We start from the raw sequence: 26,038 nt of genomic DNA, 5'->3' as shown, positions 1-26,038 counted from the left end.
AAAATGAAGGAACAGGGGTCGGGGTAGAAAGCTGAAATGGACCAAAATTAACTGCAATGTGCTGACCAAGCCTCCCTTGAAAGTTTTTAAGCCTTCAGTAGATTCCGTAGTTACAGAACAAGCTGCATCAGGCAGATCCTGCCTGCGAGGTAGACATCTACCTGGGGAGCCAGATTCCTGGTGCTTCCTATTTCACCATCTTCCCAGAATCCTCTCAATCTTATTCTTGTTCTCAAAGTCAAACTTTTAAATTTTGTCTCAATTTTCATTATGAAAAAAGGCCAAGGAACTTGGCTTATCTTTCTCTGCACCACAGGCACCAAAAAGGAAGGTGCCTCTTTGCCCTGTGTCCACCAAGACCTCCACCCTTGGCCACCTTCCACCTTCAGGGTGGGCTCCCGGAGGATGTGCCTCAGACAACATTTGGTGGTGGGGTTCGTGCCCACAGGGACCACCCGGGCCCACCGCGTCTGGGCCTAGCAACCTATTTTCTCACTCAAGTATAAAGTAAAACCAACAAGACAGACAAATTTCTAGATAATAATCCTGAATTAGAGAAACACAGCTTGTTTAAAATGCCCATGCGCGTTTTATTAATAAAAACTAACAGTGCCAAGTTAAACAAGTCAAACAATTAAAGTCTCTTTATATTCCATAAAATATTACAGAAAAGTTTATTTGTGTTTCAATAAAAAGACTATCGTTTTAGAACAGGCAGCTAATAGTAACTGTGCAGTTAATGGGTTTTGTGAATAAATTTTAAAAGAGACTACTGCCTGTCCTTAAATTCCTTTTTCTTTTTATAAAAAAAGAATTAAAAATGATTGACAAATTTTGAGTTAAAAAATTGTTAAAACATTCTCTATATTTAATTTCAATTTTATAATAGATTACAGGAAGATGCTTACGAAACAAATACATTTGTTTCAGTACATGTCTTTAAATGATAGACTTATAAGTATGTAAACAACTATATAATAAAAGGTTTCCAAACGCTGCCTGTAAGAAATCAGGCAAATTTTACCATAAGCAATAAACCATTCCAAGCCTTCCAGACAGTCTCCATAGCCGCACCAGCGTGGCAGTAAGCTTTAACCAAACAAAAACAAACAAACAAAAGTACTTCGCAATTTGTTGCTGCAAAACAGGGAGAGAAAAGAGTGTATAAACTTGATGGAATCACAACAGTCAATATAATTTAAGGGACAATAAAGTCAATAAGGTTGATGGTGTTTATTGTTTAAAAAGTCGAATTCTGTTGTTTGCTTGGGGCTGTTTAGAAAGTTGAATTCTGCTGTTTGCTTGGACACCGTACCACTGAACAAACTCCACAGAGTCTCGCTATCCACCAGCGGGGGCGCCATCCAAACTCACGGCAAATAAGCGGCATCAGGGGCTCACCATCCACAACAGGAGGTGTTTTATTTTCATGGATGTGGTTGAAATACAATTTCTTCAGCAAACTCAGAAAAAACTTTTCAGGGGCAAAAATGAACTCTGCACTTAAAGAAAAATAGCAAATGAAAACACAAAATCCTAACAAGTAAATAAATGCTCTGCATCAGCACACTGGTATCAAAACACACATCCACAGCACGTCCTAATCCTACGGGAAACAATCCTTGCTTATCAGAGGTGCATATCTAAATTCAATAGCTTACCAATATCTTCTTGGGAGTAGGCCAAAAGGAAACAGAAAACCCACATTAAAAAAAAAGTTTCTTTTCCCTAAACGTTTTCCTGAAGCCGAATCTGAAGTGGGGAGGACGTCAGTCATCCTCGTCATTCTCATTGAAGTCATCGTCCTCCTCGTCGTCCTCCCCGACGTAGGACACCGGGGTCTCCACCCTGGAGCCGCTGTACTGAGACCCATTGGAGCTTGTGGCCAGCATCCCATCTGCACCGTTGGTCAGGTCACTGCAAGGCAGGAGGCGGTTGAGGCGGTCAGTGCAGGCGGCCCACTCAGCCTCCCCTCGCCTCAGGGCTTGTAGCCAAATGACAGGCTGTGCCCCACAGGTGTGGGTTTTGTCAGTCACACAAACAGAACAGGCAGGTTGTGAGTGTCTGCACTACAGCACGCCAGCTCTCTGGCACTTACTCCATCTCTGTCTGGTTCTCTTCTGGCCCTGTCTCCTGGAACCCATAACGACAGAAACAGGAGGCTGAGCAAAGCCACATGCTGCCTCTCCCTCACTCATCATTCCATCAGGAGCAGTGCCCCAGAGGGAACAAACTGTAAAACCATTAGATCCCTCCCTCCGGGACTTTCACTCATAACCAGCAACAGGAAAAAAGAGAGCCTGGGGCAGGACAGGATGGAGTCCAGAGCGTGGGTCGAATCTGGCAGCAGGGACCGAGAACCCAGAGGGTTGGCAGCACCACAAAAACCTACCACCAACCAGAGCTCACAACGTTCCTAACATTTAAAAATGTTTTTCAATTAACATAAAACCATATGTACATATTTTAATACATTCTAATATTTATTAACACTACAATAAAAATGAGTCAATGTGCCTTTTGATGAAGTAATTCTGTATCTTGGAAACAAGTCAGAAATGGTGAGAAATTCAGCCATAAAGCTGCTCACTGCAGTTTTTCTTATAACTGGGAACTACCTAGATGTCCTTTCATGAGGTACTTTTATAAAATGTCCTATCATGCCACTATGAAAATTGGTATTTCGTAAGAAATGTTAATAGCTTTGTTTCCATTGTTATGAAAAACTGACAAGTCTGAAAAATCACATCCATAAAAAGGATTATGTGATGATAAAAGTCCTAAAAATACCTATATCCCACCTCATGGAAGAAGCAGCGTTAAACATGTTTACAGACTGACCTCCACACGTTCACACATAGCTACAAGAGAAAGAGAACCGGCCTCTGTCAAAAGCTTGTCACCAAAGTCCTTTCTTCCATCACCACCTCACTGATCCTTGCTTGCCACAGATCAGTAACTCATCAATCACCAGTCTCACCTTACAGGTGAGGAGGCCAAGGCTGGCAGAGGCTGGCTTTGCACCTCCAGACCTGGCCAGGAAGCTAACACGTGCCCGACACACCTGTTACATCTCATGGCCACAGCACATCCCAACGCAGGTTCAAGCGCACTGAAACTCACTATGTCGAGCCCTGTTATCTGGACCTATAGGTTACTAAGTACTTGTATTTCTAAATAAAGATTTTATTAACACTTAAGATTAATATAAAGTAATACTATATATTGTATCACAATGCAATATAAAAGTTAATAAAATCATTGTTTTGTTAATATTTACCATAAAAGTTATATTTATCTTTGAAGCACTAAGATCAATACCTAGGACACCATTCTACTCTGTGGGATTGCGGGTCAAAGATTAAATACAAATTTATTTAAATAAAGGCCCTTTAATAGCATAGAAACAATATATATTCATACAATAAAATGTAAGCTGAAAAATGCACGAAACAAAAGATGTGTGCTGTGACCACAGACGCGTTCTGAAAAATACGTGTGCTGTGATTGCAGACGCGTTCTGAAAAATACGTGCTGTGATTGCAGACGCATTCTGAAAAATACATGTACCATGATAGCAGACGCGTTCTGAAAAATACGTGTACCATAATCGCAGACGCGTTCTCAAAAATACATGTACTGTGACCACAGACGTGTTCTGAAGAATACATGCGCTATGACCGCAGACGCATTCTGAAAAACACGTGCACCATGATCGCAGAGCCGTTCTGAAAAATGTGTGCTATGATTACAGACGCGTTCTGAAAAATACGTGCACTGTGATCGCACATGCATTCTGAAAAACACGTGCACCGAGACCGCAGACACGTTCTGAAAAATACGTGCACCGTGATAGCAGACGCCATTCTGAAAAATACATGTGCCGAGACCGCAGACGCGTTCTGAAAAAAAACGTGTGCCCTGACCGCAGACGCATGCTGAAAAATACGTGCGCCGAGACCGCAGAAGCGTTCTGAAAAATATGTGCGCTGTGACCGCAGACGCATGCTGAAAAACACGTGCACCATGATCACAGAGGCGTTCTGAAAAATGTGTGCTGCGATCGCAGACACGTTCTGAAAACTACACGCTCCGAGACCGCAGACACGTTCTGAAAAATACCTGCGCTGTGACCACAGACGCGTTCTGAAAAATACGTGCGCCGTGACTGCAGACGCGTTCTGAAAAATACGTGCATCGTGATCGCAGATCCATTCTGAAAAATACATGTGCTGTGATCGCAGATGTGTTCTAAAAAATACGTGCACTGTGACTGCAGACGTGTTCTGAAAAATACGTGCACTGTGACTGCAGATGCGTTCTGAAAAACTACGTGCACTGTGACTGCAGATGTGTTCTGAAAAATGGGAGAAAAAACCTGGAAATACTTGCTATTACTTGGGCTGCCGGGGACAGGAGAATTTGGGTGGTTTTCATTCCTACTTTACTTAATAGGTGATGCTTTGGAAAAAAAACCACCATGTATTATTACTTTCAGTTTTTAGTGAGCAGAAACCAACTAAGAAAAGCAGCTCTCCACACAGGGAAAGCCAGCGGGGCCCCACTGCCTGGACAGACAAGCCACGTCAGAGCAGCCTCGGACCTGATGGCCACACCTGAGACATCTGCCCTGCCTTGGCCCCTGGACCCCGGGGGAGGCCCAGATGATGCCTCTCCCACACCCTCAACCACTGTCACCTGGCAGAGAACCTTGTGCCGTTAGACGTGGAACCTGCTGTCGTGATGAACACGCCTCCAACAGTTCCCTGAGCCATTTCTGAAAAGGGAAAGAAAATAAGCGAATGGTCATGAAACAGAAACAACACAAGACGCACAGGCAACCAACAAAATGACGCGCAGTTCCACAGGACAGACGGCTGGAGAAGCTTCTTGATATCCTTCGCTTGTCCAGTATTTTCCACCCTGCTCCACATAGCAGGACACCCCGCTGTGCAATCACATAAGCCTGTCTTCTCTAAAAAGGCAAGAACAGCCTTGCAATAAATACCTGCACACACTGACTTATAAACAGCACACGTGTGCTGCTGACTCAGTATCATACCCATCGTGAAACGGAACAGAATCGAAGTGTCGAGCTGAAACCCTCTTCCCACAGCCCATCCTGGCGGCTCCATGAAGCACGGGACAGAGGCCGGGGTCAGGGCCCAGCCCATGTGGGCGGCCAGAGCCTATTGTCACCTGACAACATGGACCAGCCAGATTTTCACAAGATCTGGGGCAGTTTAAAAGCTCAGGGAGGAATCTCTGACCCTCTCAGGGAATAAATCCACACCCCAAGTTTAGGCTAACAAGAGAAGGATCAGCAGATATGACACCTTCACAATTTCTCACCTTAAAGCCATCCTGCTGTCAGTGGCTGGGACCCTATGGCCCCCAAGGAAAGAATTCACCAGAACAGAAAAAAAGCTCCTTCAACAAAAGCTCCTGTGCTCCCGGCCCTCCGGAGCAGGACACCAATGACTCTGAAATGCTTTTTCTTGGTGACTTTGCCCTAGTGACCAATCAGCTACCATCAGTGGGTGGGATCAGCAATCCAACTGCACTCCTCAAAGAATTTCAACTTCTACTTCTGGGCCTACTTGGAGGGTAAAATCCTGACTTAGCATCTCCTCACACAAACCACGTGGAAAATCCACACGAGCCACCTGTGGACTCAAGGCCCCCATATCCAGTGGGTCATGGCACTGGCTGGACCCCGCCCCAGCCACACCCCCACCCTCATCCCCCTCACAGCCCCTTTGTCTGTGCTCCTGGCCCTACACACGTGGGCCCAATCTCAGCAAGACACATCCCAAGCCAGGAGGGGAGGGCGCCGGCCGAGGCTGGGGGCCATTCCTCACACAGCCACGCCGGGTTGTCTGGGCATTGCTGACCTGTCACGTACGGCTCCAGAGCCTTGGGGACCAGACTTCTGGCCATTTTAAGGTCTTCGGCAGAGCAGCTCCCAGACTCCAGCCCACAAGCCATGCCCATCCGCTTCAGCACTTCTATGTCATCGTGGATTTCAAATGTGTTGTCAAAATTAAACAGATACTCAAATCTGAAGGGGAAAGGCACAGTCAGAAAGACAGGGTCTCCCAGTGGAGACGGTACACACTGGGGTGGAGCCAGGACAGCTGACCCACTGACCACCACACACAACCTCCTGGTTCCCAGTCATCAGTGTCCTCTCACCGAATTTATAAACTCCTAAGTAAATGAGATGAGAGGCAAATAGAGGCCTATTCTCCCCAGGAGGACATGCCCGAAGGCACATGCCCCCAGAACAAAGACGTTCCATCTGCCACATGGCAGCAGCCTCCCACCACCCCACAATGGACAGCCATTTGTGCAACATTTGCTATTTGTACAACATTTAAAACTTGTCCTAGTGACAATACCAACAGGGTCGGCTCCCTCAAAAAGAGATGCGCAACCAGGGAACAGCTCCCTGCCCACAACCTACTTGTCATTGGAGATGCTGCAGTCGATGACCGTCTTCTTGCTGGTGTTGACGATGATGAAGGGCAGGTGGATGACTGAGTTGGGTGGCGGCGGCCGGCTGGCCTGCTGCTCCGCATGCCGGTTTCTCTGCACCAGGTTCTTGAAGGCAATTTGCTAAAAAAAAAAAAAAAAAAAAAAAAAGAGAGAAGCCAGGTGGCCTGTGGCGGCACAAGAACGCAGCCCCTGTGCCCAGGGGGTCCTCACAGCCCTCCCTGCGTCCACGCGACAGCAAGGAGTTGGCCTGGACGTCTGAAAGGCCAGTGCCGGCCACTGGGTGCTGACCTCTGCAGCCCAGGGAGAAAAGCGCTCAGGAAACGGGATCCTGAGGGGAGAACTAAGGGAAAGCGGGCACACAGCCATCCGTGCCCTGATAAAAGTGTCCTCCACGGCAAGGGCACTCACACCACACAGCCATCCGTGCCTGTGATAAAAGTGTCCTCCACGGCAAGGGTGCTCACACCGCACAGCCATCTGTGCCAATGATAAAAACATCCGCCATGGCAAGGGTGCTCACACCGCACAGCCATCTGTGCCAATGATAAAAGCGTCCCCCACGGCAAGGGCGCTCACACCGCACAGCCATCTGTGCCAATAATAAAAACATCCGCCATGGCAAGGGCACTCAACAAAACACCAATTTTGGAAGTCGATTCCTTGCTGTCCTTCACCCCTCTGAGACCACCCACCACCATGGCACCTACAGGGTGATGGCCTTGGAGGGGGTGCCGTGCCGTGGACTTCGCCCACCCTGGAAAGTGGAACACGGAAAGGCCCATATGCTGCAGGGGTGCTCCTCTGGGGGAATGGGCCCTCCAAGGCTGAACCCAGGGCCAGGGCCTCAGGGCCCCAAACCAAGTGTTCCACTTGGAGAGAACTTCTTTGCTATTAATGTAGAGCCAGGAGATTCCCTTCCTCTCCCGGCCACCCTGGGTCTATCCCCGCTTGGTAGGTACTAAGGCACTGGCAACCAGGACTGTCCCTCCTGACAGACTCCGTGGCCCCTGAGGAGCTCCTGCCCATAAGCCTCCATCACCACGGCTGCCACACCGTCCCCTCTGGGAGGGCTCGAGCTCACCTCAGTCAGGGCAGCAGCCAGCTCTGCAGTGAGCACCTTGCACACAACCCCCTCCAAGCCAGACACAGGGCCCCCAGGGGTGCCGCCCACCCTCAGCACTCAATGGGAGGTGGGTAAGGCCAGCTCCAGGGCCCTGATCAGCACTGTCGAGACCCAGGTGCACTGCGTCCACCACAGTTTTACTGGCCTCGCCTGGCACCTGGACCTTGGGTTAAGCACCTCTGAGGGGATTTTTCAAATGTTGCTTTTGCATGAAGTCATCCCTCCATCTGTCTTTTGCCTGTTTAGACATTGTGATGAGGGGTACACACATACACATGTATGCACACATGAACACACACACACAGGCACATGCACGCACACACATGCATGCACGCACATGCACAACCTTGCTCTGGGAATAAGGCCCACGTTCAACACCTATGAGATGAACTCACACCCAGAATCTTAAAGCAGTCATTTGATTTGCCATGCATGAGTGTAACCCAAGGCAGTATGTTGCTGTTATAAAACTAAATTAGTAAAATAAAAATTACCGTGCCTCCACAGATATGTATTCTCTTACCTGTAGAATAAGTTCTTGAAGTTGAGACTGTTTCTGTTTTATTCTTTCAAGTCTCCTCTGTCTTTCCACCTTCAAAAACAAACCACCCATGTGGGGAATCATCACAATTGTTCCACAGAGCATTTTTTAAAACCCACAGCCTCACAGTGTTACCTATGTTTACCTAGAATATAATCGAAGGGATATGGACAAATCTAGACATAGCAGGTGCTGCAAGATACAGGTGAGTTTTTCTTCCATTTCTAAACTATACCTTCTCCCCTCTCCTCTCATTTCTTGGATTTAACTATGGTATCTAAAAAGAAAACAAAAATCCCACAAACTAGGATTCAGAATTAACCTACACTGGAGTTTAACAGATTCTAGTGGGTCTGGGCCAACCATGCTCCCTCCCCTGACAGCCAAGACTGAGAAATGCAGGGAGACATCTGCATGACTGTCTGCCAGCTGGACAGAGAGCATACGGGCACAGAGCCCAGACCCTTCTGAGTGACCCACGACAAAAACATCTACACGGACTTGAGGGGAAATCAAGGTTGAAGGAAGGCTGAAGGGGCACCTCTAAGTTCTGACATTCCTGAGCCGAGTTGGTAGGCAGACCAATCCACTTGATCTCCTTCTTCTCCTTGGAGATGATGTTCATGGCCATTAGCACGTTTAAGGCATCATAGACGCGCCGTCTTATGTTTTTCTGGTCATAAGCCTGGGGATGACAGGGAGTGGAGTTTCCAAATGATCCAAAAAGGCCTGTGGATCTCATCTTAAACTGTAGGCCACAGGCACCAGCTCAAAGGGGCACCCCGCTCACAGAGCTGTCACCCCAACACGTCCTCAGGGAGCGCTCCCACCCTACAGATGACGCAGGACAAGATGGGGCTGTGCGAAGCCTGAGTGTGTTCCAGGAGGGGAGCTGGGGGCTCTCGGGTGTCGAGCCCAGCTGGTGAAGTGGGCATTTCTGCATTTCTGGGCCGCTGGACGTGCAGAGCCAGCCCATGTGCTCACTCACTGGAGTTGACAAAGCATCATGCCAGCAAATGAATTGGGAAAAATTCTTTTATGCTGTACTTGGAATTTTCTGTATGGTTTTAACTGTTCCCAATATTAAAAGAGCGAAACGTGCCACACCGCTGGGTTCCGTACCCCAGCCTCTCGGCCCCTGGCACACACTTACTGACTCGTTTGGTAAGATGTGGTTGTCGGCAGCACTGAACTCCGCGACCAGCTCGTCCGCCACTTCGTTGTAGGAAGTGGTCCCTTTCCTCTGCACCTTCTCGCAGACCTTCATGGAGAAATGCCGCAGGCCCTTGCCATTCTTCTCTCCTTTCCTGTTGCGCTTCCTTCAAAATACAAAGGAAAAAAGAAGCGACTGTCAGCCCTCCTGAGGATCAGCCTGAATCGAGGAATGCTTTTACCTGAGAGCTCTAATGAGCTGCACAAAAAGGGGCCACGCCCCACGGGCGCAGCAGACCCAACACGTGAGCAGGCCAGGACCCCCTAGCCCCAGCCCCCAGGCCCAGTGGTCCTGCAGGTCAGAAAGCGAGTGTCTCCCCAGCAGGCTGCACCTCTGTCCTTCCAAGTGTCAGGGAAAACGGGAGGCGTCCCCAGGACCCAAATCAGCGTATGGGAGGCGTGCCAGTACACCAAGCACCACTTTTCTTTTTTTTGTTGTTTTTTCTTTTTTGAGACGGAGTCTCGCTCTGTCGTAGGCTGGAGTGCGGTGGCACGATCTTGGCTCACTGCAACCTCCAACTCCTGGGTTCAAGCGATTCTCCTGCCTCAGCCTCCCGAGTAGCTGGGATTACAGGCACGTGCCACCACATCTGGCTAATTTTTTTGTATTTTTAGTAGAGACGGGGTTGCACCATGTTGGCCAGGATGGTCTCAATCTCTTGACCTCGTGATCTGCTGGCCTCGGCCTCTAGGATTACAGGCGTGAGCCCCAAGCACCACTTTTCTGAAGAGGGCAACCAGAGTCAGGAACTGTGGGACGTTTCAGTGTAAATTTGGGAATTCTTAGGACAAATTTCAGCAGGCTGTAATTTCATACAGCTTGGGCTGTGATAGCTGTTTGACAACAGGTGCAAACCACTAAGTGTGCTTCAGGTCGAAGGAAAGCTCAACTCTGTACACTCTGGTCAGTCCCCACATGGCGGGAAAGGCCACCTGAGTTTCCTAGCTGGTGTCGCTTTTGGGCACCAACACAGGCAGGCTTTTGCAGCTTTGCGTGTGTGTGTGTTTTAAGGAAAGACACAGCTCATCAGATCTTGCTTTAGTGGAAAGAGCAGCTCTGGTGGGACCACCCGCGGGGGCCGTAACCCCAGGGGCAGTAGAGGCTGAATTCAGGGGCAGTGGGTGAAATCCATTCCACATGCTCCCAGCACAGACGAGGAAAAGTCTCCAAGGTCCTGTGGCAAGTACAAGGCCAGCTTCTCCCCATCTTGGCCAAGAGCTGCCAGCCCTTCAAAGAGCACCCACTACACCAGACACAAAGCGGGGTGGGCAGTGCCCAGCCCGACTTCTCCATGCGCCTCAGCTGCACACCTGTGCAGGCCACGATCATGGGTGAATGTGACTCGGAGGCTGACATCAACGTGCGTTCAACGTGCGTGGGAGCCCCATCGCACGACTGTGTGACACACGTGGCCCAGGAGAACGTGGAGGTGCGAACTGCAAGCAATCCTACAACTCTAAGGGTCCAGAGGGAAGTGCTCACCCGGCAGACCAAGGTGAGGAGTCGGAAGGCTGGTTCTGAGAGGCAAAGTGAGTGCTGGGGGTGTGTGGGCTTCCTACCACCAGGGTGTTTGACGCTGCCGGTCTCTGAGGCGTACCAATTACCTACAGTCAAAAAAGACAATTCAGACAGTCAGTCCCCTCCCACACGGCGCGGGTGCCATGCCCACCGTCTGTTTGCTATCCGCAGCCACTGAATTTCGTTAACCACAGTGAGCAGCCACGACGGAGCAGGAAAAACGCCCAGCGGTGGACGCTTTTGTCACAGTGACGGCATCACCACACCTGTTCTGAATGTGGCTCATCTTCCTCTTGTCAGTCACAGGCATCTTCTCCAACTAGACAGAAGCAACAAGAAACTTTGGATGACCCAAGCAAGGAAGAACAGGACAGGGCAGAGCGTGACCCCCAAACCGCACACAAAGCACTAACGGTCAAGTGCAGGACAGGGCAGAGCGTGACCCCCGAACTGCACACAAAGCACTAACGGTCAAGTGCAGGACAGGGCAGAGCGTGACCCCCGAACCGCACACAAGGTGCTAACGGTCAAGTTTAATGAAGGGGGCAGCAGTGAATTCCACACAGGGCACTTGAGCACGCTTCCATTTTTCCCTTCACCCTTTTACTTCCTTTTAGTGACATGGATGAGGATGAAATTGTATCCTTCCATGGTACTAAAAAGAGGCCTGAAACAAACCAAAAACAGCTCTCAAAAGACAAAAGCACAGGCAGGGTGACAGCAGCTGCTCCCCCAGCCCAGCAGGGTGACAGCCATCACCTGGTAACCCTGTGCCCTGGGGCCCTGTCTGGGTGGATCCCTGCACCCACAACGGTGTCAGGCAAGGAGGGAGGGCGACCAGCACTGGGGGCGGAAGGTAGGGGCTCCACACGCCCCCGGGGCTCACACACCTGGGCCCCTCTGGGGGGGAACCACCAGAGGCAACGCCAGTTTGGACACTGACCCACCCGCCCCACCCCACAGCACACCTGAGATGTTTAAACTGAGGTGTCTCTTCCTTCAGGGATATGCTGGCTGGTTTGACTTTTGACAAGGTCTTATCACTTTAGTTCCAACAATGAACGTTCAAGTGTGAATACCCGGGCACCCTCATACAGGCAAATACAACTCTGACTTTTCAAAGATCTTGTGGCATGACTCTATCTAAACTGGAAACACTATTTCTCAGTAAATGTTAAGTCATTCAATTCACCACAAATCAAAATGCCTCAGCGATTAAACTGCTTGTGTGGACATGCAGTTTCCGTTAAAGGGATTGGAGCTGGACACCTGTATGCTGGTGGGGGGGCTTCATGTGGCCGACGCCCTCTAAGCTGGGCCCCCCCAGCTCCCCTTCTTACAGGGATAAATGCATCACCTGCGGTGGCCCTGGGAGCAGCTGACAGGGACACTTTCCAATTATCCCTAGGCCAGATGACCTGTCAGCTCCTGAGGAAAAAAACATTTCAAGGACTGATCTTTTCACTGACACTCATGTCTCCGATGATCAGAGACTCATCAGAGTGTGGCCTTCTGTGGATCACCCCGTTAGCAGGCCATGAAATCAAACAAGTGAATTTTCTGCAAAATGAAACCATACAAAAGATAAATCTCCTGGGCGTGGATAAATGTCCTGTGAAACTTGTTTTGTTCGATACGTGTGTGTGTGCGCGCGCGCGTGCGTGTTGTGTGTGCACGCGCGCGTGTGCGTGTGTGTGCGTGTGTGTGTGTGTGTGTGTGTGTGTGTGTGCGCGTGCTGCTGGGGCACTGGGCCACGTGGGAGATCGAAACAGCTGACAAAAGGACCCTGCGACCCGGGTTGCCTGCGAGTGCAGTGGCCCCGCACAGCTTCCTGCGCTGAGTTCAGCGGATGCCTTTCTCCGGGAGTTGATGTCAGACTGAGAACCTGCCAGCTCCACGCCAGGCAGTGCTGGCTGGCTCCATGCATACCACACGCACAGGTACAGGGGGCTGGAGAACCACACACGATTCTAACCCACCTCATGGGTCTACTCCCTTCCCCGGGAATCCCAGGACCATGCAAGGCACTGGATCTTGGCCCCAAGACAAATGCCGTCACCGTGCCGCTGTCCTCCAGTCGGGAGCAAACTGACTCACAAAGAGTGGCTCTGACTTACAACGAGCAACATCCCGATAAACCCGCGTGAGCTGAAAACACCCTAAGTCGAAATGTGCGTCACCCACCTCTCCTAGCACGCACCACAGCTCAGCCAGCGCCTCACACGCGCTCAGATCACGCGCGGTAGCCCAGTCGCGCAGAAGCATCTCACACAGAGCCCACTCTAGTCAAGTGTGGGTATTCCAGGAGACCCACTGAATACCGCACTCAAAATGAAAAACACGATGGTCGTATGGGCAGTGGAAGCAGTTTCCACTGAATGCGTGTTGCTTTTGGACCATCTTAAAGTCAAAAAATCACAGGTCAAACCCACTGTAAGATGGGAAGAAGAGAAAGCCAGAGGCAGGTACACACCAGGTGCTCAATGGTGCTCACCAACAACCTTTCCTGGAAGACAGGACTCAGCACCCAGGGGCACCCTGAGACCGAGCCACCAGTGCACTGGGAATGCGTCGTTACGGAGGCCAGGTCTTACAGGAAGCTCTCCTTACTCTCCTGCTTTAACTGCTCCCTGCGGAAGGCCCCATGGCATCAGGCCCATGCAGTGCTGGGCGAGGGTGCCTGCACCTTCCTCTGCGTGCCCTGCATGGCAGCTCCCCTCACTGTGTCTCTGCAGCACTGTCCCTGCTCCTCACCCATCACCTGCCGCTCACCAGCCCTGTGAGCTGAGTCAGCATCACAGGGGCGGCCTGGAGCCAGCCCTCCCAGGAATGAGACAGAGGCTTTGCTCCCAGACCTGGCACAGGTGTGTGCGTTTCCTTCCTGGTGCACAGGAAGCCGGGTGAACTCGGGCTGGCCGCCTGTGCCACAGGACGCCTTCCGGCCTCCCATTCAACAGACATGGAGCAGGCTCCCAGCCTCACTTCCCTACACCAGGAGCCACACTTAACAGCCAGAGGAGCCACAGCAACACGCCGAAGCCCTGGAGGGCGTGTGTGGGCAGAAGCGCAGGGAAAACAGGAACCAAGGAAGTGCCAGATGGTGGATGGGACAGTGCCGGGAAGGACAGTTCAGAGCTGGGCCCCTAGGAAAGGAAAGGAGGTTTTGGAAGCAGTGGCCACACTAGCTGGAGCGGTGGGCAGAGACCCTGGAAGGGAGAAGTGGTCACAGCACAATGAGGGGTACTGCCCAAAGCTGGGAGCCTGTGGGTCCCACTCCAACCAGGGCTTCCCAGGAGATCCAGGAGCCCTCTGGGAGCAGGAGGCAGGGAGGGGCTGCAAGGCGCCAGGGACACCCACCCCTTGGATTTAACGGCGGCTTCTCTGGAGGATGGGCTCCACCCTCACGACTCCCCCACCCGCCTCTGCTGGGGGAGCAGGGGAGGTGACCCGGGCCCCACAGGTCATGAGGGGTCTCTCTTCCTACTGTGCTCACAGCTGGAATCCAAGCTGCGCTTCAGAGAAAGTAAATGACACGGCTCCAGACAGTCTTTACACGGCTCCAGACACAGTCTTTCTTTACACAGCTCCAGACACAGTCTTTAGACTCTCAAGCTTTTGCAGGTTCCACGTCAGCAGTCATTAGAAAACAGAGCTCCAGGTGGAAGTATCCCACAGTAGAGGACCTGCCGGAGGTCCACCTTGCCCGAGACCAGCCCTCCTCCCCCAGGAGCTCCCCTCCTCACTGGCTCCACAGTGAGCCTTGGTGTTTTAAAGCAGTGATCCCCCACCTTTTTGGTATCAGGGACCAGCTTTGTGGAAGACAGTTTTTCCACAGACCGGGGTCAGGGGTGGTTTCGGGAAGAAACTGTCCCACCTCAGATCATCAGGCATTCGATTCTCATACGGAGTGCCGCCTAGATCCTGCATGTGCCATTCACAGTGGGGTTTGCGCTCCTGAGAACCTAATGCTGCGGATCTGACAGGAGGCAGGGCTCAGGTGATCACCTGCTGTGCGGCCGGCTTCCTAACAGGCCCAGGGGTTGGGGACTCCTGATTTAAGGCATCCCTTCTGCCCTAAGAGCACACTTTTTGCACCTTAATTTCACACACTCTAAAAACTGAGATTACAATGTCTCCGTGTAGTATGACCCCACTCAGACACAGAATCCTAGAGATGGACCAAGGTTAACTGCAGTGTCCAGAGAGACAGGGCCAGTGGCGCAGCTGCAAAGGAAAGGCCACTGTGACCACAGATGCCGACTTCTGGGACACAGGCCTGGGTGGGGGCTGCTTCTCCCCAGGGGCTCACACAGGCCACTGCTCCTGCCAGCTGAGCACATCTGTCCTGCACGCTTTCCTGTGTATGTGCTGAGCTTTGCAGCACCGAAGGCTTCACAAGCATTTGCATCTCAAAAGACCCTGACCTTGACAAGCCCTGAGCCTGCTGACTGGTGAAGGTCAGAGACCTCATGACCCCCCCACCGCTTTCACTCACACACCCGGACTGAGCCCCACCCCTCGCGTCAGAATGAGCCAGTCCAGTTTTTTGTAAACCTCTGGTATATTAAAAGGTTTAAGAGACATTTGCCATTTGTCAGCTTTAATTCCTGTCACTGGGATTTTGCAAAGCACAAAACAGCAATGACAAACTCCACCCGAACAGCTGAATTTAAATCAGGAACTTGACTTTCAGCGACGAAGTTTAAAGCACATCAATAAGATAATCTTCTCATTCATTTTCCTCCAGTGTATTCATACCGGCAGTAAAGACGGAAGTGGTGCTACAATTATTCACCCAGATAAACTCTGCGATGATATACAGCACCTATAAAATCAAACTTATAATTCCCAATCAACTTATAACCAAACCGATAATCTAATTATCAAGCAAAACAAAAACTGAATTTTTAGCTTTTATCAAAATGGCATTTACTGAAAAGCTGTGATCTGCTGTGTAACGTGGTTGAAAAGCCGTGATCTGCTGTGTAACATGGTAGGGCTTCCACAAACCGCTACTTTCAATGGCCACAAAACTTCTGCAGAGTGAGGTTTTTGTCACCTTCCACTGGCAGGAAAGGGGGCCACAAAAGCTGCCTGGGATCTGGAACTGCTCATTCAGGACAGCTGTGTGGGAGCACACACGGGGAGGGGGGGGCACAGGGAAGCGGGGCGCAGGGAAGCGGGACGCCGGGAAGGGAGCGCAGGGAAGGCAATCCTGCTCAGATCCCTCAAGGCTGTGACCCACAAGCCACTCTCTCTTAAAACTCATATCCTAACATCTGTTAAAGAACCTAGAGAATTTCAAGTGTATTTAAATAAATGGAAATAGCAGGAATGCATATAAAATAAAGACTAAAGTGCAAAAATGACCAAAATATCCCTGGTATGTGGTCATTGTTCTCTGAAGAAAACATGATTAGACCAAAGGGAGATGCCCTAGACAACAGAAAACAGCTCAGTACAGAGAGCTCTCCACAGGGCCAGGGACACCTGAGGATGCCTGGGTATCCATGAGAGACACCTGGGGACACCTGAGAGACACCTGAGGACACGTGAGAGACACCTGAGAGACACCTGAGGACACGTGAGAGACACCTGAGCACACGTGAGAGACACCTGAGGACACGTGAGAGACACCTGAGGACACGTGAGACACACCTGAGAAACACCTGAGGACACGTGAGAGACACCTGAGGACACGTGAGAGACACCTGAGAAACACCTGAGGACACGTGAGAGACACCTGAGAAACACCTGAGGACACGTGAGAGACACCTGAGGACACGTGAGAGACACCTGAGAAACACCTGAGGACACTGAGAGACACCTGAGAAACACCTGAGGACACGTGAGAGACACCTGAGGACATGTGAGAGACGTGAGAAACACCTGAGGACACGTGAGAGACACCTGAGAGACACCTGAGGACACGTGAGAGACACCTGAGGACACGTGAGAGACACGTGAGAGACACCTGAGGACACGTGAGAGACACGTGAGAGACACCTGAGGACACGTGAGACACCCGAGGACACGTGAGAGACACCTGAGGACACGTGACAGACACCTGAGAGACACCTGAGGACACGTGAGAGACACCTGAGAGACACCTGAGGACACGTGAGAGACACCTGAGGACACGTGAGAGACACCTGAGGACACGTGAGAGACACCTGAGAGACACCTGAGGACACGTGAGAGACACCTGAGAGACACCTGAGGACACGTGAGAGACACCTGAGGACACGTGAGAGACACCTGAGAGACACGTGAGAGACACCTGAGAGACACCTGAGGGACACCTGAGGACAAGTGAGAGACACCTGAGAGACACCTGAGGACACGTGAGAGACACCTGAGGACACGTGAGAGACACCTGAGAGACACGTGAGAGACACCTGAGGGACACCTGAGAGACACCTGAGGGACACCTGAGGACACGTGAGGACACCTGTGACACACCTGAGGACACGTGAGAGACACCTGAGGACACGTGAGAGACACCTGAGGACACGTGAGGAGACACCTGAGGACACGTGAGAGACACCTGAGGACATGTGAGAGACACCTGAGGACATGTGAGAGACACCTGAGAAACACCTGAGGACATGTGAGAGACACCCTGAGAGACACCTGGGGACATGTGAGAGATACCTGAGGACCCCTGAGAGACACATGAGGACACCTGGGGATGCCTGAGAGACACTTGGGGACACCTGGGGACAGGTGAGGATACCTGGGGACAGGTGAGGATGCCTGGGAGATACCCAAGGACATGTGAGAGACACCTGAGGACACCCTAGAGACACGTGAGGACACCTGGGGATGCTTGAGAGACACCTGGTGACAGTGAACGGACAGGTTCTCATCCCACCCGGAGGTGTTCAATCCTTGTAAGAGGACTGGGCAACAGCACAGGCGGAGCAGGGTGAGGGGGTGGAGTGGGCCAGGAGGCCAGGGTGTGAGAGGTGCCGCATCACCAAAGCCCAGGGTTGGCAGGAACAGGGCTCGGGCAGCTGCCCAGGCGGGGCCAGAGCATCATCTCAGGACCAGGAAGGAGCCCTCAGGCACCATAAACAAGTCCTAAGGAAGGACTGGAAGCCCGGCCTAGCCTTGGTATGGCTGTGTCCCTCACCGCCAGCTCCAGTCACAGCCAAACCTGCCCACCAAGTGCCTGGGGCCCCATTTCTGGTGAGGTCAGGATTCTGTGTGGGCTCCCTGTCTCCAATAGGCTGCCACCAGCAAGGACGCAGAGGGCGGACACGAGACAGGAAGCAGCATTATGAGGAGCAGCATCAGTTGGCCAGCAGCAGCCTGGGGAGGGGGGATGCGCCACTTCCCAATGCCCACGCGCCCCTCTCCTGTGCGTGGCCGAGGGAGCAGCATCTGCCCTGTCACTGCCCCGGGGCCAACGCACAGCCACGGCCACTGGCTTCCCAGCCTGATGTCTCCAGGAGGGCCACAGCCAACGCTCGGCCACATCACGTAAGAAGCCCTTGTTAGATGAAGAGCTTTGAACTCTGACACTAAGAGGAAGCTGCCTCTGGTCGGGGCCGCAGCTCCACCCACCACCCTCCAGTTACTGGAAGGATGGCATGGGCTGGGGCACACAGGAGTGCTGTGGGCGCCATCACCTCTCCCACAACAACACGCAGGCAGCTGCAGAGGGCTGTGGAAAATCTAGCACTGGCCACGGGCCTCCTGATGAGGGAAAGGCCCCATGCTGCAACCGGAGCCCAAATCCAGGCATGCCTGGGAACACCCCCAACCACACGGCTCATCCAATCCCGACCCCACACCGAGATCCCAACTGTCCGCTCCTGCGGGAGCCTTACCACTTGCTGGGCAATGTTGACATTGGACTGTCCAAAGGTTTTTGGCAAGAGCTGTTTCCCAAGCGGGTTGACGGTGGAGGGGTGAACGGCCACGAGGGACACCACACCTGCAACACAAGGACACCAGGTCAAGGGCGAGACTCCTTTTCTAAGTTAAGGCTACAAGGGACCGTTCTAAAAGCAAGACGTTGTTTGCAATTAGAGATGCTTAGCTTTCCCCACTTGTACTGTCTCAAATCCATGGCTCAAGAGCAAACACCTCCATGAAGCTTAATTCCCAATGTAAACCCGTAAGGGGAGGGCCGCAGGGCGGCGCTGATGCCACCCAGGTGACCCAGGCTGATCATCCACTGCTGCAACCCCTCAGCGACGTCTGCTATGGAACGTGCTGGTGGGGACCACGGCCTGGAAAAGTCTGTGATTCTATGACAATTATGGAACAGAATTTTAAAACTAGAATTTTTATCCCAACATTTCTCTATAAGGCTGCAAAACTAGTTTGGAAATCTGATAATCCACTTTTCCTTAGGAAGGAGAACCACATTTGTTCCTAGGAAGGAGTGTGCCTTCCACGGAGGCTGCGCCTCTTAACACGCAGGTGCCCTCAGAACACTGGTGAAGCAAGTGGGAGACCCCTCTGCAGGAGATGTGAAGCCTCTCTCTTCCAACAGCAGTATGCAAAAGGTCCTAGGGACAGGGCAGTGGATAAAAGTCCCGGAACATTTACACATAAACAGAAGTAGTAATGATAAAGTTCAAAAACTGGCATCAGCGGGCAGAGAGAACTAAACAGAGAAACTGTAAACCAGGTAGTAGCGAGCACCCTGGGAAACAAGGTGGGAGGCCTGGGTGGTCAGCACAGCCCGGGAGGGGGGTCAGGGCAACACTGGAAGGGTGGGTGGCCACACAGAGGCAGCAAGGGGCTCACAGTGCCCCGCTGTAGGGACCAGCCCCACAGGGTCGGTGGGTCTCTCCCTGTGTGCGGAGATGAGAGAGTGTAGAAGTAAAGACACAAGACAAAGAGATAAAAGAAAAGGCAGCTGGGCCCGGGGGACCACCACCACCAAGTCGCAGAGACCGGTAGTGGCCCCGAATGCCAGGCTGCGCTGATATTTATTGGATACAAGGCAGAAGGGGCAGGGTAAGGAGTGTGAGCCATCTCCAATGATAGGTAAGGTCACGTGGGTCACGTCTCCACTCGACAGGGGGCCCTTCCCTGCCTGGCAGCCGAGGCAGAGAGAGAGAGGAGAGAGAGAGACAGCTTACGCCATTATTTCTGCATATCAGACTTTTAGTACTTTCGCTAATTTACTACTGCTATCTAGAAGGCAGAGCCAGGTGTACAGGATGGAACATGAAGGCGGACTAGGAGCGTGACCACCGAAGCACAGCATCACAGGGAGAAGGTTAGGCCTCCAGATAACTGCGGGCGAGCCTAACTAATGTCAGGCCCTCCACAAGAGGTGGAGGAGTAGAGTCTTCTCTAAACTCCCCCAGGGAAAGGGAGACTCCTTTTCCCGGTCTGCTAAGTAGCTGCTGTTTTTCCATGACACTGAGGCTACTGCTAGACCACGGTCCGCCTGGCAACAGGTGTCTTCCCAGATGCTGGCGTCACTGCTAGACCAAGGAGCCCTCTGGTGGCCCTGTCTGGGCATAACAGAAGGCTCGCACTTGTCTTCTGGTCACTCCTCACTATGTCCCCTCAGCTCCTATCTCTGTATGGCCTGGTTTTTCCTAGGTTATGATTGTAGAGTGAGGATTATTACAATATTGGAATAAAGAGTAATTGCTACAAACTAATGATTAATGATATTCATATATAATCATATCTAAGATCTATATCCAGTATAACTATTCTTGTTTTATATTTTATTATACTGGAACAGCTCCTGTCCTCGGTCTCTTGCCTCGGCACCTGGGTGGCTTGCCGCCCACACCCCACCCCACGGCTGGGGAAGCTGAGCGGATGGACCCACATTTGAAAATACGCGATACCCTCAGGTGAAGAAAAGACAGACTTTCGGGTCACGACAACATCAGGAAAGAAGAACTCCCCGATCTCGCCACACCTCGGGCCTCCCCGGACAGCCGCCCATCCGACCTCGGGCCTCCCAGGACGGCCGCCCATCCGCAGAGCTGCAGGACCCTGGACCTCCCCACAGGCATCTCCCTTCATTCCCACCAGTCAGCACCAAAATGACTCACGAATCATCAGTGAGACTTTCGAATACGTTGCCTTTGCGATCCGAAGTTTCATTTTGGGGCCCTTTACAACCCATGCATTTCAAAAACATCTACTGCTTTTTATGCATTTCTTTAAAATATATTAAATAATGAATTTTGCTGCTACATAAGGACACTTAATAATTTCTCTTAATAACCTAAGTTGGCCAAGACAGATCATTAGGAAGTGATTAAAAAGACATTTGCCTTTTGATTCAACTGGGTTAAATATTAGTATTTTTACCAACCAATGTCAACACATATTTAAAATTCTTTTCTGGAACTAAAATAAGATGATCTGCTTTGGGAAATTTTTTTCCAAAAATAAAGATGTGTATCCTAAGAAAAGCAAATATTTACTTTTTTATTGTTTCATATATGTGAAAGGTATTTTTAGAATATTCAATTGTAAAGTAAAGATTGTACATATTCAAAATGTACAAGTGATGATTTGATGCACGTATACACTGTGTAATACTTACCAGGGAAAGGCATTTTAAAAGCAAAAATAATATTCTACTATGCAGGGAATGATTTAAAGTACGCAATTAAACACTTTTCAGATTCACGTACAGATGAGTACACAGTAAGTTTTCAAGAATATTTAGTTGATTCATTACAAAGATAACATCTTTTAAAATTTGCAAAAGAGTCTCTAATTTCAATAAATGTGAAGAAAGAAACAGACCTCCGAGTTCACAAAAGCCAGTGGCACCGTCACTCCCCATCAGCAGCCCAGGCGGCTCTTTCCGTCCTGAATGGCCCGGCCACAGCGCCCGCCCACCAGCACCACAGGTAGCAGGCACTCAGGCGTCCTCCCCATCAGCAGCCCAGGCGGCTCTTTCCATCCTGAATGGCCCGGCCACAGCGCCCGCCCACCAGCACCACAGGTAGCATGCACTCAGGCGTCCTCCCCATCAGCAGCCCAGGCGGCTCTTTCCATCCTGAACGGCCCGGCCACAGCGCCCGCCCACCAGCACCACAGGTAGCATGCACTCAGGCGTCCCAGTCTGGGGCTCCCCTTTCCTGCCCCAGCAGGGAGTGTGCGTAGGACTCAGGGATTCGGGTGGTGGTGGGGCTGTGGGACAGCAGTGTAGCTGAGACCCTCAGGGCATCCGGCCTGCCCTCCATCTGCTGCACCCACAGGCCGGCCGGCTGGCCTGCCTACACCATCTGTCCTTCCAACCAGGTCTCTCCCTCTGGGCCAGAGGCCAGCACCATGAGGCCGGGGTGGGTTGCTAAGGGTTTTCACAATTAGAAGGGGGAGACAAACACACAGAGGGAAAAGGGTCCCTCCTCTGGTACCCAGGGCAGGATGAGCAAATGTAGGCAGACATCCAGGGCCCCTGAGCTCCCCACTCACTCCTGCTGTCCACCTGGAGTCTGAGCCCCCACACCAGCTGCAGGTAAAGGGTTTCAGAGCCCAAGGCCTTGCCAAGCACAGAGGGCCCCTCCCAGCCTAGACACAAACCAACAGAGGACCTCTGAGTGGCACACCACATCAACCCAGCAGCACCCCTGGGTCACCAGCTGAGTCTCTATGGGACAGAGGGCAGGGTACACGCATCAGTAACAGGGAGAAGAAAGAAATCCTGAGGCTGAGGGTAAATACCCCCTGCCTGGCCCCAGAGCAGCATTTCAGAAGGGCCTTGAGATAGGGGCTGAGCTTGCACACCCACCTGACCACAGCGAGCAGCAAGGCCCCTCTCTGAATACATCTCAGACCCACACCCAGAAGTACAGGCTGGAAAGGGCAGTGGCAGTGGCTTCTGGGGCCAGACCTGGGTGGGTGGGGCTTTTTTTTTTTTTTTTTTTTGAGATGGAGTCTCGCTGTGTTGCCCAGGCTGGAGTGCAGTGACATGATCTCGGCTCACTGCAAGCTCCGCCTCCCGCGTTCCAGCAATTCCCCTGCCTCAGCCTCCTGAGTAGCTGGGACTACAGGCACCTGCCACTACACCGGCTAATTTTTGTATTTTTAGTAGAGAAGGGGTTTCACCATGTTGGCCAGGCTGGTCTTGAACGCCTGACCTCTGGTGATCCGCCTGCCTCGGCCTCCCAAAGTGCTGGGATTACAGGTGTGAGCCACCGCGCCCAGCCGGGCTTCTTGTTTCTATTCACTGAGAAACTTTTCAAATACAAACAATAACATGACAATTTTATTCCAGTACACTTAAAATTCACTGTTATCATCATACTTGCTTCAAGTTTCATAGAGACATAAGGAGCAGAAATAAAATTACAGTCCCCATGATCCTCAGCCTCCCCCAGAGGCTGCCCTGCATGCAACTCCCAGGGCCTGCGGGGACGTACTCACTTCATTTTTCATACTTTTCCAGGATGTGCTGAACCTAAGGCTATAAATGATTGTTTTTGTGTGCCTCTGAAACACAGACAAATATTATATGGCTCGCATTCTGCAATTCTGCCAACATTGTGTTTCAGACTTACCCATACATAGAGCCATCAGGCTGATTTCCTTAAATGCTGTTATGCTATGCCATTATAATCAAGTGGTCATATGAACACAGATGTCATATGAAAAAGCTGTTTGTTATTACTGAACCGCATGCTGTGTGTTTTTCTCGGCACACCTGCCGCCAGGGAAGCCCTGGTCCCAGCGGCCGCTGTCCCAGAGTCCACCCAGCTTCCCCAAGTGGTCATTCCAGTCCAAACGCACCAGCGGCAGCGAGGCTGCCGCTCCCCGCCACTTTTTTGTCCACCTCAGGATAGAATGTTATTTCAATTAGTAGTAGTAGTGGTTGTTTTTGAGACAGGGTCTCACTCTGTCACACAGGCTGGAGTGAAGTTGTACAATCTCAGCTCACTGTAACCTCCATCTCCCGGTTCAAGGGATCCTCCCACCTCAGCCTCCCAAGTAGCTGGTACTACAGGCTCATACCACCATACCCAGCTAATTTTTGTATTTTTTGTAGACACAGGGTTTTGCCACATCGCCCAGACTGGTCTTGAACTCCTGAGTTCAAGCGATCCACCACCTTGGCCTCTCAAAGTGCTGGGACTACAGGTGTGAGCCACCACGCCCAGCCAATCATTTAGTTTTAATCTGGCAATATAAGTAGAGTGTTCCACACATTTTCTTGATAGGACTGCCACACGTAATCTATGCATGGGAGGGAGGAGGACTAACATTTCAGGGACAAGCTGAGTCACATAAAGACATGGCCCACAAGCTGACTCAATAGAAATAATATTGTTTCAACTGTAAAAGGCACTACATAGTGTTTTTCAAATCAACTAATTAAAAACATTTTATATACAACATTTTAAATGGAGAATTCCTTTCTTGGGAAGAAAACTAGTTAAGAATATATATGGTCTCAGTTGCTCTAATCCATTAACAGAAAAAGGAGTCTAAATATAGTATTCACATTTTTATCATTACTAATCCTATTCTATTAATATCTATAGGGCTTAAGATAAATTATAAAACCATAAAGTTTTGTATTTTCTGAAAAACAATTTTAACATCTTTACATTGTCAGAGCCAGATGTCTAAGAGTTACTATTTTGCCCACCCTGCTGGAGATATTTTGTTTGCTTATCTGGCCAAGCACAGCCCCTCTGCAGGTGAGCGGCTCTGCAGGTGAAGGGCTCTGCAGGTGAACGGCTCTGCAGGTGAGCGGCTCTGCAGGTGAGCGGCTCTGTAGGTTAACTGCTCTGCAGGTGAACGGCTCTGCACGTGAGCGGCTCTGCAGGTGAATGCCTCCATGGCTGGCTTGCAAGCAGCATTTGTGCACACTTGACTGGCCACAACAAAACGTTCTTCTCTGTTGTCAGCACTGAGGAGGAAGCTCCTGCCTAAGCGACCACAGCCAGGCACCCGCTCCACGGAGACATTGCTCTCCCCAGACTCCATTCAGACTCAGGAGACCTGAGCTCCTGGAATTCAGGTTGAGGCAGCTCCCACACAAAAGCTATCCTCTGGCAGTTATCAGAGGCCTCCGTTGCACACATCACACACCTACTGTGCCTGACGTGGCTGGGCCTCCAGCAGGACCCGCTCCTGAGAACACACGGGTGCTACTCCAAGTTCACAGCATGGCTCAAGTCACTCCCACAAACCTCTCTATACAAACACACACAGCTCTGGGAGGCTACCCTGCATCCAGGAGTCATCATCTCACACCTGGAACAAGGGTTACAGCCACAGAAATGTCATTACTGGGCTAAAAACAGAGGCTGGGTTTGTAATGTCCTTCGGGTTAAAAACAGAGAAATACAAAGAGAGAAAAAGCTGATGGCCTCTCCTGACAGTTTTGTAGGAGGCTGGCAGTTTGAAGAGGCCAACCAAAACTTACACCCTCCCTTCCTATAACCCCCTTCCTAACAGCTCTACAAAGACCAGTGCGTGTGGTGGGGGGCAAGGGGCACAGTTCGCAGGCGACAGTCACCACGAGTAACGAATTACGTAAGCAACACTAAGCTGCTGACCACACATCATTACTAAATTTCCTCCTCCACTTAGAACCCTAAAGCCGACAGATATGAGATTGAAGCAGGAGGAAAGTAAAGACACAACAAAGGGAGATGCTCTTTAGGAAGCAGTCATTCTGGGCTAAGAGGATATATATAATCAACTGCCCACATGTGCTGGGCACTCCCAGATGAGCAGCAACCGAGGGACCTGGCCTGGCACCGCAGACAGGGTGAGCCTGCACTGCATACAACCATGATCTGTGTCTGAGCGCTCTCCACGGATTCACTATGTTAAAAATCATGAGCATGCTACGAGAAAAAGGCAGCAAATAACAAAAGGTAGCAAAACACAGCCACCGAAACCATGACTGGAAGGGTCCCAGTGACTAAAGACAGGAGCCAGCACAAAGCATGGAGAGGACAGACACTCCAGGCACCAGCTGTGAAAGTGCACGCTCAAATGTACACGTACACATTTACTCTTGTTTTTTTGGGGACAGAGTTTCAGTCTGTCACCCAGGCTAGAGTGCAGTGGAGCAATCTCAGTTCACCACAACCTCCGTCTACAGGGTTCAAGTGATTCTCCTGCCTCAGCCTCCTGAGTAGCTGGGATTACAGGCGTGTACCACAGCGCCCCACTAATTTTTATA

General features: G+C 51.0%; 1 protein-coding gene across 8 annotated transcripts in view; it reads right to left on the bottom strand.

The window, feature by feature from the left end:
- Window positions 1-569: 569 nt before the first annotated feature.
- The window catches only part of TFDP1 (transcription factor Dp-1), a 57,897-nt gene continuing 32,428 nt past the window's right edge, over window positions 570-26,038 (bottom strand). For 5 of the 8 annotated variants that reach the window (XM_054447091.2, XM_054447088.2, XM_063650676.1 and 2 more), the window contains exons 4-12: window positions 18,729-18,835; window positions 10,858-10,979; window positions 9,316-9,481; window positions 8,704-8,847; window positions 8,145-8,213; window positions 6,467-6,618; window positions 5,895-6,061; window positions 4,699-4,777; window positions 570-1,917 (exon numbers count right to left, since the gene is read on the bottom strand). In XM_054447091.2, the coding sequence (XP_054303066.1) occupies window positions 1,770-1,917; window positions 4,699-4,777; window positions 5,895-6,061; window positions 6,467-6,618; window positions 8,145-8,213; window positions 8,704-8,847; window positions 9,316-9,481; window positions 10,858-10,979; window positions 18,729-18,835 (1,154 nt within the window). In that variant the 3' untranslated portion in view covers window positions 570-1,769. The remainder of the gene's footprint in view (window positions 1,918-4,698; window positions 4,778-5,894; window positions 6,062-6,466; window positions 6,619-8,144; window positions 8,214-8,703; window positions 8,848-9,315; window positions 9,482-10,857; window positions 10,980-18,728; window positions 18,836-26,038) is intronic. The other 3 variants (XM_063650678.1, XM_063650677.1, XM_054447092.2) reach the window with 1 other exon arrangement.

This window comes from Pongo pygmaeus, chromosome 14 (assembly GCF_028885625.2).
Source record: "Pongo pygmaeus isolate AG05252 chromosome 14, NHGRI_mPonPyg2-v2.0_pri, whole genome shotgun sequence".
NCBI classification, from domain to species: Eukaryota; Metazoa; Chordata; class Mammalia; order Primates; family Hominidae; genus Pongo; species Pongo pygmaeus.
The sequence above is the reverse complement of the archived record's forward strand: the minus strand, read 5'-3'. Positions and strand labels throughout refer to the sequence as shown.